Raw genomic sequence first — 15,148 nt, forward strand, 5'->3', positions numbered from 1 at the left:
ATGGGATGGTATGATCTGTTCCTCGTTGGTAATTTATTAGGTGGTGGTAGCCTCATCAAGGGTTCAGGATAGAAATAACTTAGATTATGCGTTGAGATCCCCCCCTCGCCCTTCCCAGGAAACCAGTCGCTGATGTATGTGACCAGTCTGTGATCTTTAAAGTTGACTATGATCACATCACCTTCGATGTCCTTAGGTCTGGTGCCTACCCAGTTACATCGCCTGGCCGAAACGATGTCGCCGTTTAGGTGTGAAGGGAGTGGTCTGTTTTTCCGCAGCCAGTAAATAACCTTGTTTTTTAAATTAGCCTGATGTTCCGGGTTACCATCTGGCAAAGGCGGAACACCTGTAAGTACGATGACATAGTTTAGGCACTCTGGCGGTAGGTCAACAGTAATTAACCATATGTATTGGAACTCAATTATTTAAAAGTGATGTAAAATGCATAAGGCAAGATGCTGGAAAGCCTGAAACACTCTGACTGGCTCCCTGGCCATTCTCACTTCCAAGAGAGATTAAAACGCAAATGCACGATACATCCGGTCAATTCACCAAACACAAAATGGGAAACAAAGACCTTAGGTTTTCTAAGATTGTGCCTACTATGGATAAATAAGGAAGGAAGTAACTAATGTCAGAGCAGGAAAGAAACAGACACATTATCTGTGATGGGGAACATGTGCAGGGGTTGGAGCACTAAAACGTAATTTTCACCTTCATCTGGGAAGTACAATTTAGACTGCGCAAGAGCACCCTTTTCCTAGATCAGATGCACATGTAACACCTAAAAATGATTTCAGTTTGATGAAACAAGGACAGATAAGTAGTCCAACCCATTAGAGGTGAATCGAACTACAAATGCAGGAGATGATCAATGGGAGCTTGGATACAGCTTTGAGAAAAACCGTAGGCCCCCGAGTTAATTACTCACCACAGAGGAGCAAGGGAAAGGAAATACAGAGGACAATCCAGATATCTAGCTTTAACACAAATTAATGGCTTTGAAAGCAGTGCAGTATCTCCTGGCCATTGAACATTCATCAGTAAACATGGAACAAAGTACAATCTACGAAATGCAAACACCGATGACAAGCAACACGCTATCAAGCTGCTTCTACGTACCCAGGTCTCTCTCTGCTGCGAATCTATAAATAACAGATGAGTTGCTGTAAGGTGCAGAGATCCGGCTGTTGACTTGCTGTTGAGGCTAAACCGGTCTAGCAGCTTCACCTGTTCCACCTGCCGAGAGAGGACAATAGCACTTACGTTTCACAATGTTAAACAGTAAAAAAAAAATAATGGGTAACGTGCCAATATTAGTAATGTATAAAGTTCTAAAACTGTAACTGCATTCAATGCATGTGTCTCAGCCAAAAATTCACTGCCTTACTGCTAGATTGTGATACTGAGGGGATCACGTCAATCTCTTTAGGAAGAGGCCAAGCAGTTGTGTGTCTCATAGTGCTTGTAAGGATATTAGTAGTATCCAACTTACGTCGATGCGATGATGGCCAGAGCTATGCCAGATTTTTTGAGCTTTCCACCCAAAAAATGTTTAAATACAAAAAATCTAAATTCTATTTAGGTTCTAGATAGAATCTAAATAGGAAGCATTAATAGTCAGTGGGTATTGAAAATGGACCCTGCTGCACACAAACTAATTTGGCAAAACTAAATTGCAATTATGAGAGACTGGAATTGTGTGTTCTAGAGAAGCACGTACCCAAAGATTATTTTCCTATGTATATAGTCTTGTGTGTTTTGTCTCACTGGGATATATTTTGTGTATGCGCCACACGTTCACTTCAGACACATTCCGGTCTTATCTGTAAGAACCTCTCTCAGTGCTTAAGACTCAAAAACAAAATGGTGATGAGGGGAAATTCTTGTAAGTCTCACACACTGTCAGCAGCACTTTTGAAGATTCACCCCCACAGAACTTGAGATAGCAAGACTAGAGGCTGAGATCACATTATGAAAAAAATCAGCCTTCTGTGTAAAGTACAAAGAACAACCAGGCCATCAAAAGTTCCTTCTTTGGTAAACCTAATAATGAGGCACTGATCCACAAAATGGATATCTTTAAGATTTTCTTATAATTAACCAACTCAACCAGGATTAAAAACCAACCCTACCACAACACAGGAAAGACATTCTATTTTTTTGTGATCAAAGACTGCATGTCCAGAATAATTATAAATACTGGACCGTCATTACACTCTAGGAAGAGATGTTTGATTGGCCAGTTCCAACATCAGTCAACAAAGAGACTACATATGATAAAAATACAGGCAAATAATACAGGAAGCCCAAAACAGAAACCAAAATAAACAAGCATTTACAATGCAATAGGTCTCGCAGCATTAAAGTTTGAGTTATTGGCATTGTGTATGACAATGCGTTGCATAACATTTTTAGCAAACTTTGAATTGGTGAGCAGTGAGCGTGTGTGCAAGAGTATGCTGTTGCTCACAACTGTTATTATTCACACAGCTCTGATGATGCACCTCACGCACGGGGCTGATGCAGTTATTATTCACACAGCTCTGATGATGCACCTCAGCACGGGGCTCACAGCTGTTATTATTCACACAGCTCTGATGATGCACCTCAGGCATGGGGCTGACAGTTATTAATCACACAGCACTGATGATGCACCTCAGCACGGGGATGCCGGAAGTTATTATTCACACAGCTCTTATGATGCACCTTAGGCACGGGGCTGACGTAGAGGACGAGATGGAGAACGAGGCAATAACGTATGCACGAAACAAGGAAGGCAAGAGTGACAGCAAAGAATGAAATAAAGACGGCTTTAAGGACAAAAGCAAGCTGGGATTTTTTATTAATGAAATACCTGCAAAGGAGGGACAAGTATGAGATGGAAGGGGAGGAAGACAGTGAGAAGAAAGGAAAGGGAGAACGGCACAGCAACGAATGAAAGGACGTGAGAGAGGAAGGGTGGAATTAAGGAGGGAAAAAGAGGAAGAATGTAAAAGGGAGTAAAAGAAGGTGTAATAACTGCTGAGAGGGAGGACTATGAGGTGGATAGATGGATGGATGGAGGAGAAGCAAGACACTGCGGTTAAAAGTAGTAAGGAAATAATGACAAGGTAACGAATGAAGTGAGGCGAGGGATGAAGGAAGGGTGGGAGTAAGGAATTTAAAAGTGGAAGGAACAAAGTAGTAAATAGAAGTGGTAAAGAACATTTGCAACAGTCCTCGTGAAAACATTTCTTTAAATAAGAATTAAATAGAATGTTCTGCGAACGGCTTGTAAAAATGGCATAGAAAGAGATAATCTTCCCTGTCTTTTCCTGCCCTAGCTGCAAGGTCACAGAGAAGCATTAGCGCTGGCGCCAACCCCTAGGCTGTGCCCCGTCGTGATCTGCTCTCACTTATCCGGTGCAATTGGAGCTATTTATCAGTCACTGTACTGATAACCTGTCGAAGAGAAGGACAGCAGCATCCAGGGCTTGGGAGCGGGAGCACATTAGTGAGTTCTGAGCTGCCCTGCATCCTCAGGTAGGAAGAGTTGTGGACTGCCCCATATGCCCACATGCACGGATTTCACCTGAAGTAGGCACAGGAATGTTTGAAAAATGTAGAGTTTCAGATAGGAACACTGTCAAAGAAGGAGTACCATTGGCTTAATGCAAGGCAGGGACACGGGTCTATACTTCCACTCTCTGCGAGGTTAGTAAAGGAAGGATAAAAGGGTGTCCCACATCCATGGGCCCGATGTCTCTGCACCCACTGCTACACTAATGACGACCAGGCTCCTGCTCTCTGTCTCCCATGTTGAATATCCAGCGGGGTACGCCCGACAAATGTGCAAAACAATCTTGTTATCTTTAAGTCTTTTCCTCCACTTACCCACACAGAGAACCATTTTCTCCCGCCCTAATTTTTAACATGGAAGGCGCTACAGTGCTTAATTTGAGATGTGGTCCCTGGTGCTCTGGCACTCCAGAACTTAATCAACACTGGCGCTTGAGCACCAGTACAGAACACATTTTTTTTAGGTAGGCACAGGGAAATTTAAGTGATTCGCTCACGTCTACACGTTATGTGCGTTGTTGTCGAGAATGTTACATTTTATATCTGCTTTCAACACCGTGTGAAAGTAAACAAACTGGTATTATCGATATATTTGTGAAAACTAAAAACAGTAATATAACTTGAAGAGACACCGAGATTCTGGGAAAAGTCACCTTATAGCAGTTGAGCAAGTGTCTGAGTCTGCCCTCTGAGCCAACGCCCACTTCTTGACTCCAGCTCTTCTGACAACGAGTGTGTTGTGGCGCCATACGAGCCTCTTGTGGCACTTTGAAACGGAGAGCGGAAATGTCAGAGCAAAAGCCTGAGCTGGGCTGGAGGAGCGAACTTTGGTATACACGGCCGGAGTGGTGCGGCGGCAACAAGGACATGCCCGATACGACCTGCTCTATAAATGTGTGTTTTATATGTATACATTTTTTTAAACATTTGAACAGACAGGAGAATACCTCAGACATTCAAGGACGCAGATTTATAAAGGGATGTTAAGAAGAGAGACAAATACTGTAAAGTTGCCTTCAGAGGGCTCACACAGGGTCATTCTCCGGGTATTATATGCCTCGGGCATCCTGACATCTCAAAAAAACACAAAAAGAGTCTCTATGCATGCAGAGTAACAGTAAAAGCAATAAAAGTGAAGTGTTTGGAAGCAAAATATCCATAGAACATCATTACTTTCCCTTTGGCTACTAATGAGTTTAAGGACCCTCCCTCATCACCTCTACATCAAAACCCAGGTACATGCAATAATTGTAAAAGGGACATTTCAAACAGTAGATCTCAAACACACTAAACAAGCATTGGCAGCGTCAATAGGTCTGGCATTGGCTGCCAACTTTTTGACTGTGCCAATACTTTTTTTTATATTATATGATGTGTAAAAGTTTAATGTAATTACCACTTTGTGCCAGTGCAAGTATTACGCTGTAGAGTGCACCTCTAGAGCCCAAATGGGCACAACTAGCAATAAACATGCTCAGTTATCCTTTGAGTTAATCACACACTGCTCAATAATCTTTATTAACTGCACAACATATCTCAGTATAAAGCAGTCATTCAGCTGCAAACCAGATTCTGTGAGCCCACCGTCTAACTGTTTTTAAAGAAGATTTAGTCTTGATGAAATGCCAGCCTGTCACTGACAGAACACATGTAATGCACAATCTTTGATGTGTAAAATAAATATTCTGACAAAAAAAATACAACACAGAATACAAAATTCACAGGGTGTTCAAGTTCAGCGGAGACCCGGTTCCCCAAATTCCAAAGTTGGCGGCTCTGGTTACGCCGCATCTAGCCTCGTTCCTGTGATGGTACATTGGTATAACCCAAAACAGCAGCTTGTAGAGCTCATGCTCCCTGGGAAAAAGATAAACGGCCCTCCCAACATACAGCAAAGTCTCCCTTGGTCACTGCACTTCATGCTCATGAAGTTTCAGTAAGGACTGAGGGACCTAGTCTCTGCGCGCATCGGACTGTTTGGGGCGTAAAGGGTGACTTCTCTCCCGAAATCTAAGCTCTTTGATGTGGCTGTATGAAAGCAAGATCCTCTCTGAGAAACAGGCGAGACAGTGCTCTGGAACACAGCACTGACTTCAGAGCTTGTAGCTTGGGAGGCCACAGCATGCCTCGAGTCTTGACCAGCACTTCTAGTAGCGCCCTATAACGCGGCACAGGCCATCCTGTTTAAATGTCCTGCCACGGAATCCTGTTCACTGAGTGTAAACCTGGTCTGCAGTAACTCGCAATTATCAGTACACAACTGAAATGCATTGCGGTGTGTTCCACAGTTGCACTAACAATCATGCATGCTGATAATAATAGGAACATATAAAAAACAAATCCTCGCCGGGCCGCCGCTCTGCCTGCGACGACCCGGAAGCGGTTGGGAAGCCGGCCAATCACAGCGCGGCCCCAACCGGAAGTCCCGCCCCATCGCGGCGAGAGGGAGAGAGAGCTGCCCGAGGAGCCACGAAGGCTCCGCATTGAGTCCCGGTCCCGAGATGGGGGACCGGGTGAAGAGCGGGCGGGCGCATGGGGAAGGCGGGGCTCTCATGTGGTGAGAGAGCCCCGCAAAGCGCTACCGCCGCCCGAGATGCAGATCCGCCGCCGAGCACCGCAAGAACAGGTGAGTGTGTTGAGTGAGAGGAGGGGTGAGTGGGGGTGGGGTGTACGCGTGTGTGTGTCTGTTTGAGTGTGTTTGTGCGTGCGTCTGTCTGTCTGTTTGCGCGTGTGTCTGTTTAAGGGGGTGCGTGTGTGTGTATATGCAGTGTGTGTATGACTTTCTTTGTGCGCATGCGTGAGTGACGACGTGCGCGCTCACGAGGTACAATCTCGGCAAGGGAAAGCGCGTGGAACTCTGCTGTCCTCATTCCCCCAGAAGTAACAACATAAGTCGTCTCGCCCTAGACAGCAAAGCTTCGCTTTGCTTTCGTCTAGGTGAGACCTAAAAATGAAGGCGTTGACCATGGCTGCGTTATCAGAGAAAATTAAATCTAAATGAGAACAGGCAATTGAACTGAAGGTGACGGCTTGCGCAAGAGAAGTACGGTTTCATCTACTTCAGAGTCTAATCAAGCCCACGCCTTACTATAACGTCCTGGAATGTCAACGGGTTGGGCAGTAAGGTGAAGCGAGGGTTGGTCTTGCAGTATATAAAACGTCTGCAACCGAATGTCGTCCTGCTCTAAGAGAACCACCTAAAGGGGACTCAGTGTCACTTTCTGGGTAGATCGGTCTACATAGTCCTGACACACGATATTTGTTAAAGAACAACCCCGCTCCTGGTGTTCACAACATAGACAGACCAAAGCAAAAGATAATTGGGAGTCCAGGGACAGTGGGGCAGGGTTACATTCAAATTGGTCAGTGTCTCCAACAGCCGGTGCTTGATCAGGTAGGGGCACTGCTCTTGAAGGCTGGCTCGGCTAGCCATGTTGTAGGAGGGAATTTCAATTATGTCATGTTTGCAACAATGGATCACTGTTTCGGCGGATGGCCCGGAGGGAGTCACACCTTTGGGCAAATTTGCACACTCACTGGGTCTCAGCGATCTATTGAGACGGCATTATCCCAGAAGCAGTACCAACTCCTACTTCTCCAGGGCACACAAGGTTTATTCCCAGCTAGACTATTTGTCCCCGCAAGAGAGGTGACAGAGGTCTGAGCAGAATATCTAGCTCAAGGCCAATCAGATCACTGCCCCCTCTGGGTCACTATGGACGGCAGGTATAGTCCCCGGGCAGCGTGCTGGTGGTTAAACGCGTGGGTCTTGAAAGACACAGAAGTCGCAAATAGAACAGAGCAAAATATCCTGTCCCGCAAAAAACATAGGGAAGTTGCAGGAATAAAGAGTCTGGAAAGGCAGATTCTGATACTTGAGAGCGCCAGCGGTGCTTGAGCCAATCCCCAGGCCTTGCGTTCCCCCAAGGTACTCCGGCTGGACATGGCCACAGGAGAGATCTGCAGTCAATTATTAGCCACACAATATCGTCTCTACAATGCTGGGGACAAAGCGGGCAATTTGATGGCCTGGTTCAGTAGGCGAGAGGCGGTGACTCGATGGCTCCACAGATCATAGATGAGCGGGGTGTCTCCCGCTTGAATTATGTTGCCATTGCGAAGGCCTGTTCTGGCTGTTATGCTTCATTCTCTAAGGCCCGCCCATTGGCAGACACCTCTAGTATAGCTGAGTATTTGATCGGGGTCGACCTGCCGGTGGTGTCCTCCGAGGATTGGATGGCACTTAAGGACATTATCACTGTGGAAGAAGTCACGGCCGCCACTGTACAATTGACGAGGAAAATGCACGGACCAAATGGCTTCCGGCAGAGTTTTTTTTAACAGTACTCAAATCCCCCCTTCCTCCCCCCCACACCATTTGCTCAACCAGTTTACGGAGGCACGAGACCATGGAGCACTACCACTGAATCTACAATGTGCTACCACTGTCGTGATTCACAAACAGGGTAAGCCTGCAACCACCTCTGGCTCATACTGGCCCATCTCTCTGCTAATAGTTGAGGTGAAGGTGTTGGCTACCATTCGAGCCATGTGACTCTTCACAGTGATTCTCATGCTCATCCACAGAGTTCTGTCTGGCTTTATGCCAGGTAGGTCCAGGGCTTTAAGTGGGCCGGATGTCACTGGTGCTGAGCACCAGCAGTTTTTTAGAGGTGGCCTCGAAACGGGTCTCTATCGGGCTCTGTTTTGTGCCCTGGTACACGCGGTCCGTTTTTTTCTTGACTGCAGTGACAGCAGGCACATCGAGGTGCGCGTGCTCATACTGCTCACTTCTCACTAGTGGAAAAGTTACGGCATGACTTCATGCATGGCGAACGTTGTAGGGGAAACGGAAATCCTTTAAAGAGAGTTAATTTCTCTCTGGATTTCCCTTGACTTTTTGAAACTCAGGAGCAGCAACATTGTAGTAGTGTCACCAGGGCTTTAAGTGGAAGCTTTTTCAATATTATATACAAGCCATAGTTGCAGCTTATTTATCTTATGCAACTTACAACCATTGACAAAGCCAATAGTCCTAGCTTGCTGTAGATATGATGTTACTTGTTGTATACATCTGGATGCAATGACAGAAACAGAAAAATACAAGTAGGGGAGCACACAGTACTAATTACATCGGCCACACCCCTTTAAGAGCCCTCCCCCAGTTTTTTCATCCCACTTAAAGCCCGGAGTAGGTCTACAAGGCTTAACATTTAACACCTCCACAAGTGGATGCTGAGGGTAACTCTGAGGGACGACCCCCATGTATTCTTAGCATTGAAAGCAGAAAAGGCATTTGAGGTCATACATTAGCCTATTCTCCACCAAACGCTCTGCACGTTCAGTTTCGGTACCCGCTTTCGACAATGGATCCCTTGCTCTAGCATACCCCTACGGCGGCAGTCCAAGTGAACTGGGTCCTCCCCTCGGTTTTTTCGATAGAAAGTGGCACCAGACAGGGTTGCCCCCGCGTTCTGCATTGGAAGCATAAAAGGCATTTGATGCCATACATTGGCCTTTTCTCCGTCAGATGCTCTGGAAGTTCGATTTTGGTACCTGATTTAGACAATGGATCTCCTTGCTTTATCTGGCCCCTACGGCAGTCCGAGTGAACGAGGTCCTCTCCTCAATTTTTTCGATAGAAAGTGGCACCAGACAGGAGTGCCCTCTACCCCTCTTGTTTGCTCACATCATCAGGTCACTGTCGGCAGTGATTCGTTCCCACCTGGATATCGAGGTGTTCAAAATCACAGAGTTGGTCAGGGTGGAGGAAAAGATCTCTCTTTATGCCGATGACAATCTGCTGTATGTCACCAAACCTGTGACTACCATACCTACGATCCTTAACACCTTCTATTCCTACGTTGCTCATTCGGACTACCATATCAATTGGAATAAGTTGGTGCCCTGCCATACACACCTTTGGACATCTCCGGTCTTCCTCGAGTGCTCAATTTGGCGGCCATGGGTTTTCAATATCTGGGCATTAATGTGACGTCACAGACAGAGCAATGTTTCAACAGGAATCTCGGGAGAGTGATTTGCGCTTTTCAGGGGAACTTTGAAGGGTGGTGTGCCCTTCCCCTCATGCTGTTGGGAAAAGCTGCCATTTTTAAAATGATTACGCTCCTGAAACTATTATGTGCTATGCAAAATACCTACTACCCGCTCCCTGGGACAGTCTTAAACTGGAGAGCGATATGTGCTCCCATCTGTGGTTTGGTAAGCAACCTAGAATAGCCCCTCTCCACGCTCCACCACAATGGGGGGAATTGTACTACCGTATATCAGGGCTTACTATTGGGCAGCGCTCCTGGTGGCTGTGAATGACTGGGCATTTGCCCCTTAGGAACATTCCACTCATAAGCTGGAATTCAACGTATTCACTAGCTGCTCCTACTTCCATTTCCTGTATGAAGTAACAGGCCTTCCACAATTGCTGCCGGCAACCCAGGTGGAAATAGGCCTGGCAGAGGACGACTAGCCATATGGGTTGGGCAGGTAAATTGACATTTGAGGCACTGCTCTAGGAGTTGGCGTGGGTGAAAGATCTGGAAACTGAGGCGATTTGGAGTCTGGGAATTATTGGAGATCTCCTTGAGGGTGGCGAGTTGGTGTCATTCGCAACGCTCTGGCGAGAATAAGCTATGTACAGTAATCCATTTTTTTAAATGTGCTCAGCTGAGGCATGCCTGATGGGCGGAGGACATAGAGACGGTGGACTTAACAGACTTTGCCCAATTGGAGGGTCAGCTACTGCAGGAAGTATTGCCTTTCCAGGCTATATCCTGCAGATTTAAAACAATCAACAATAATATGCCGGTTAGCTTGATCCGATTGAGGGAACAGTGGTGCCTAGAGGTGGAGGACCTTGAAGATGTGGACTGGGAGGCAGTTCTAATGCACTCGAGGGAAATGGCAATAAAATCATAAAATCTTGTCTACACCTGATACAATAAAAATCCTTCATGGGTTTATTACGACAGGGACCGGCTACACTGAATGGGAAGGGCGGCCTTCCCGCACTGTGTCCAATGTGGGGACAGGAAGGGTTCCTACTTACATAGACGGTAGAGCGGCCCGGCAATTCAGACATATTGGACACGGGTGAAGAGCTAACCGAGCAGGGTGGTGAGTGAAACTATCCCTCTTAACTCCAACTATATCCTGCTGGGAGTACCAGGAGATGTGGACATCTCCTGAGAACACATTTTTTGTAATTTCAATGAATCAATCAAGTGTTTAGAAAGCCCGCTACTCACTCGTGAGGGTCTCAAGGTGCGGGGGAAGGGGGGGGGGGAGGTGTCAGCTCGGGTTCAGTTGGAGAGCCAGGTCTTGAGGTTCTTCATGAAGGTGTGCAGGGCGGGGGAGTGTCCGATGTTGATTGGGAGCTTGTTCCAGGCTTTGGCTGTGACGTAAGAGAAGGCTCTTCTGCCTGCTCTGGTTTTGCGGATGCGGAGGTCTCTGCCATGGCGAGGTCGGCGGAGCGGAGGTTCCTTTTGGGAACGTGGAAGGAGACTCTCTTGTTGAGGTAATTGGGTCCGATGTTGTGGAGGAATTTGTAGGCATGGGTGCGCAGTTTGAAGGTTACTCTCTTCTCGATGGGGAGCCAGTAGAGGTCTCATAGTTGTTGAGTGATGTGTTCTTGTCCTGGGGTGCCTAGGACGAGTTTGGCTGCAGTATTCTGGATGGTTTGGAGTTTGTGTAGAAAATCTTTGTTGATTCCGGCGTAGAGGGCGTTGCCGTAGTCCAGTCTGCTGGTTATGAGTGTGTGGGTGACGGTTTTTCTGCATTCGGGAGGTACCCATTTGAAGGTCTTGCGGAGGCAGTTGAAACTGGTTGAAGCAATGGAGTTGGCTTGGCGGGTCATGCTGTGGGAGGAGTCAAGAATGATGCAGAGGTTCACTGTGTGGTCTGTAGGGATGGGTGGACTCCCGAGGGTGGAGGGCCACCAGGTGTTGTACCAGGCAGAGGTGGAGGTTCCGAGGATGAGGACCTCAGAGTTGAGCTTCAGGCAGCTGTTTTTCATCAAGGTTGCAACGTCCTTCATTCCTTCCTGGAAAGAGACTGGTGTCTTCGGGGTTCTTTGTGAGGGAGAGGATGAGCTGGGAGTCGTCAGCGTAAGATACTATGCTGAGCCCATGCTGTTTGACGATGGCGGCGAGGAGGGCCATGTAGATGTTGAAGAGCGTAGAGCTGAGTGATGATCCTTGGGGTACTCCGCAGTTGATCTCTGTGTGTTTGGAGAGGGGGAGGGAGTCTGATCCTCTGGGTTCTGCCGGAGCAAAAGGATCGGATCCAGTTGAGGGAGGCTCCTCGTATCCCAGCGTCGTTAAGTCTGGCTGCGAGGGTGCAATGTGAGACGGTGTTGAAGGCTGGGGAGAGGTCTAGTAGGATGAGGGCCGCAGTGTGGCCCTGGTCGAGTAGCATGCGGATGTCATCGGTGGCTGAGAGGAGTGCGGTATCAGTGCTGTGGATGCTGAGGAATCCAGACTGGGAGGAGTCTAAGATTGAGTTTTCTTCGATGAAGGCGGTCAGTTGGGCGTTCACGAGTCTCTCGGTGACTTTGGCAGCGAAGAGGAGAAGATGGGTCGGTAGTTTTTCAGGTCCGTCAGGTCGGCCGTGGGTTTTTTGAGGAGTGGCTTGACCTCCACTCGCTTCCAGTCGTCTGGGAAGATGCCGGATTCGAAGGAGGTGTTGATGGTCCGTCCTAATTCGTGTGCAGTGGCGGCAGCGGCCCTGTGGTAGATATGCGCTGGGCAGGCTTATTCTCGCCAGAGCCTATAAGTCCGGTATAGCTAGGGCTGAATGATTTTGTGCAGACTGGTGCTGTAATGCCTCCCTTTCTTAATTCTAATGAGTCTGTGCAGTTAGTACCTGGAATGTTATTAGGTTCTGCCTCTTTATCAGGTGCAATGCACCTGCACTAAACAAGTCAATGGAACCGGAGGCTGTTAATGGAATTGTGCAGTTTTTTTGTGGAAGTTTGAATTACCTCTTTTCTTTGTGGTGTTAGAGGTCATTTGGAGTGTTATGTCAGGATTAAAGGCTTGGCAAAATGCATTTGCTTGATTACGAAAATTTTGCACACCGCTAATCCTGCTGATGGTCAACTGGGTGTACCTTATGGGGAATGGGTCAATCATTCAATGATTAATTACATAACAAGTGCACTTTCAATCTCTAAAAATGAATATCCTCTACAAATGAGGATTACGTTTACTCTCACTACACCCTTCAGATTAGTTAAAATCCAAATAGCCAAAGATTTTACATTAGACTTAGTTAATCTAACGTCTGAGGGTTATAGAAACCAATAAGACAAGTTCTAGAAATCCGTGAATTTATGCTTACTGATAGAAATTGTATATGCCGAAAGAGACCCTACATATCAACACTTTTCAATTGGGAAATATATAGTGTGTTACTCACACATATCATCATATCATTTACATAAATTAAAATGTTATACTCTTCATTACTGCAATGGGTATAGTTAATAACTTTTTTTTTTTGCATGGTTCCTACTAAAAGGTTATAAAAAGTCAATAGTGGTGAAATTAGGCAGCCATGCAGAGTTCCCCTTTCAACTTAAAATATTGGAGTGGTCTGCCCTTTCATAACAACACAATGTTTTAGAAAATCTACTTAATTAGTTTAAGAAAATTCCCTTAAAAAGTAGAATATTGCAACAGAGCATTTTTAACAATCCCACTCTACCATGTCAACTGAATACTTTGAGACATGTCATGAATAGCTGCCCGGGCACAACGTAGAGTGCCTTTTTTATGCTCTTGCACTGTCTAAAATCTATTCACTTAACTCTATATTTCTCCAGTGAGCAGATTATGCCTCTTCCCGTTTCATGATGTACTGTCTGAATAAACATTGCATTTACAAGGAGAAACTCATATGTGTGTTTTAGACGTTGCACCACATAACGAGCATTTGCAATGCGATAGGTCTCGCCGTAACGCGAGTTTAAGCTGTTGGCATTATAAACAACAATGCCTTTTATTTATGTTTTTAAAATGAAAACAAAAATGAAAGGCAGTTATTTGCAATGTCAATAGCTCAAACTCGCGTAAATGGGAGACCTATTGCATTGCAAATGCTTATTAAGAAATCTCTTCTCTTCTGCCAACATACTAGGATGGAGAGTTATACATTTAAAACTCTCAAAGAGAACTGTGAAATAAAAATAATTAATGTCTCATTTGCCCGACTTTTATTCCCTAGGCTATTAATTACAGGAATGACAGTATTTTCCAGTGAAATACGTTAAACAGTAATTGCTTATTTACCTCTGCTCCTTCCATTTACTGACTGCAAATCTTTTTTTTTTTTTTTAATTTCATGTGTGGATTTGTGTTAATTCATTATTGCTAATCTGCTTTTGTTCACATAGTACTATTTACGCACAGTACCCAAACCTCTATTTTGTCCACTGTCTGTAAACATACATCTTACTCTCTTTAACTCTTTCGAAACTTTAAACTGGTTTCGCGAATACATCGTTATTGTTCTTTGAGTGAGTTTACGTTAGATCACTGAAAAAACTGTATTTTCATATTTTTTTAGGAGTCCAAACGCCTTTTAATTCCCACTTAACTGGACGTATTTATTTCATTTGCTTCTTTTCCTTGATACCTCGATGGCTGCTGAAAAATACAGTTTTCCTCTTCCTGGCCCTTAAACGTCCCAAGCTGCTCTTTTTTAACTTGGTTCGCCTCCGAAGGCCGCATCGACGTACTTCCGAAAGCACAGAAAGTCACAGAAACATCAAAGAGGTGCTTTATTAACTGCTGAAAGGAGTAGGAAGGTGGTAGGGCAGGACAGTGGGGCGTAGAGGTGTACAGCGCGGGAAGGGGGTGGTGCATAGCTGAATTTCTGAACCATCGAGGGAAGGGGCCTGACATAGGCTTAGGGCCGGACTTTAGGTATAAGGAACAAGCGCCGAGGGCTCAGACTGTACCTTCATGGCTCCTCGGATGTAGAATAAAAATAAACAGTGCGTACAAAATAGCGACAAGTGAATAAAAATAGCAGTGATAAAGTAACATTAAAAAGAGCGCCCAGAGCGCAAAAGAAATTAAAATATTCCCTCGAGCCCCTAAAAACAGCAGTGAGAACGAATCACATTTGGACAGCCCTATGGTGTGTATCTTTTGTGCTCCTCACAGGAAAGTCTTTTATTGCCCTGCTATTGCACATCATAAAGGTAAGAAATACCCTCATGACAGCCGAAAAGCAGACAATCCAGTCCGGATGGGCCGGACGAAAAGGAGACAGGGCAGAAACCAAAAAGCCTCAGTTTCAATCGGAGGCCACCGTTTTACATAAACGATGAAGCCAGCTAATGAAAATGAGGGGCGGGGCTTCAAGTCCCCTTCTTAATTCTCCTGGTCACAATAGCCCTTGAAGAGCATGTGCGCTGCAACGCTAGGCGAGAACTAAAAACGGGTGCAGAGTCCTGCTCTGAGCCAGTGCAATTGTTCATGATACGGCCCCAGAAGTCTACCATTATAAAGGCTGTTGGGTCTACAGTCTTTTCCAACAGATGCATGGGTTTAACATAAAACAACAC

The 15,148-nt window shown here is 45.8% G+C and overlaps 1 protein-coding gene across 3 annotated transcripts in view; it reads right to left on the reverse strand.

Annotated features, from left to right (window-relative positions):
- The window catches only part of MTMR6 (myotubularin related protein 6), a 544,203-nt gene that overhangs the window by 267,113 nt on the left and 261,942 nt on the right, over positions 1 to 15,148 (reverse strand). For all 3 annotated transcript variants that reach the window (XM_078657106.1, XM_078657107.1, XM_078657108.1), the window contains one exon: positions 1,123 to 1,239. In XM_078657106.1, the coding sequence (XP_078513232.1) occupies positions 1,123 to 1,239 (117 nt within the window). The remainder of the gene's footprint in view (positions 1 to 1,122; positions 1,240 to 15,148) is intronic.

The sequence above is a fragment of the Lissotriton helveticus genome, chromosome 8 (genome assembly GCF_964261635.1).
Source record: "Lissotriton helveticus chromosome 8, aLisHel1.1, whole genome shotgun sequence".
NCBI classification, from domain to species: domain Eukaryota; kingdom Metazoa; phylum Chordata; class Amphibia; order Caudata; family Salamandridae; genus Lissotriton; species Lissotriton helveticus.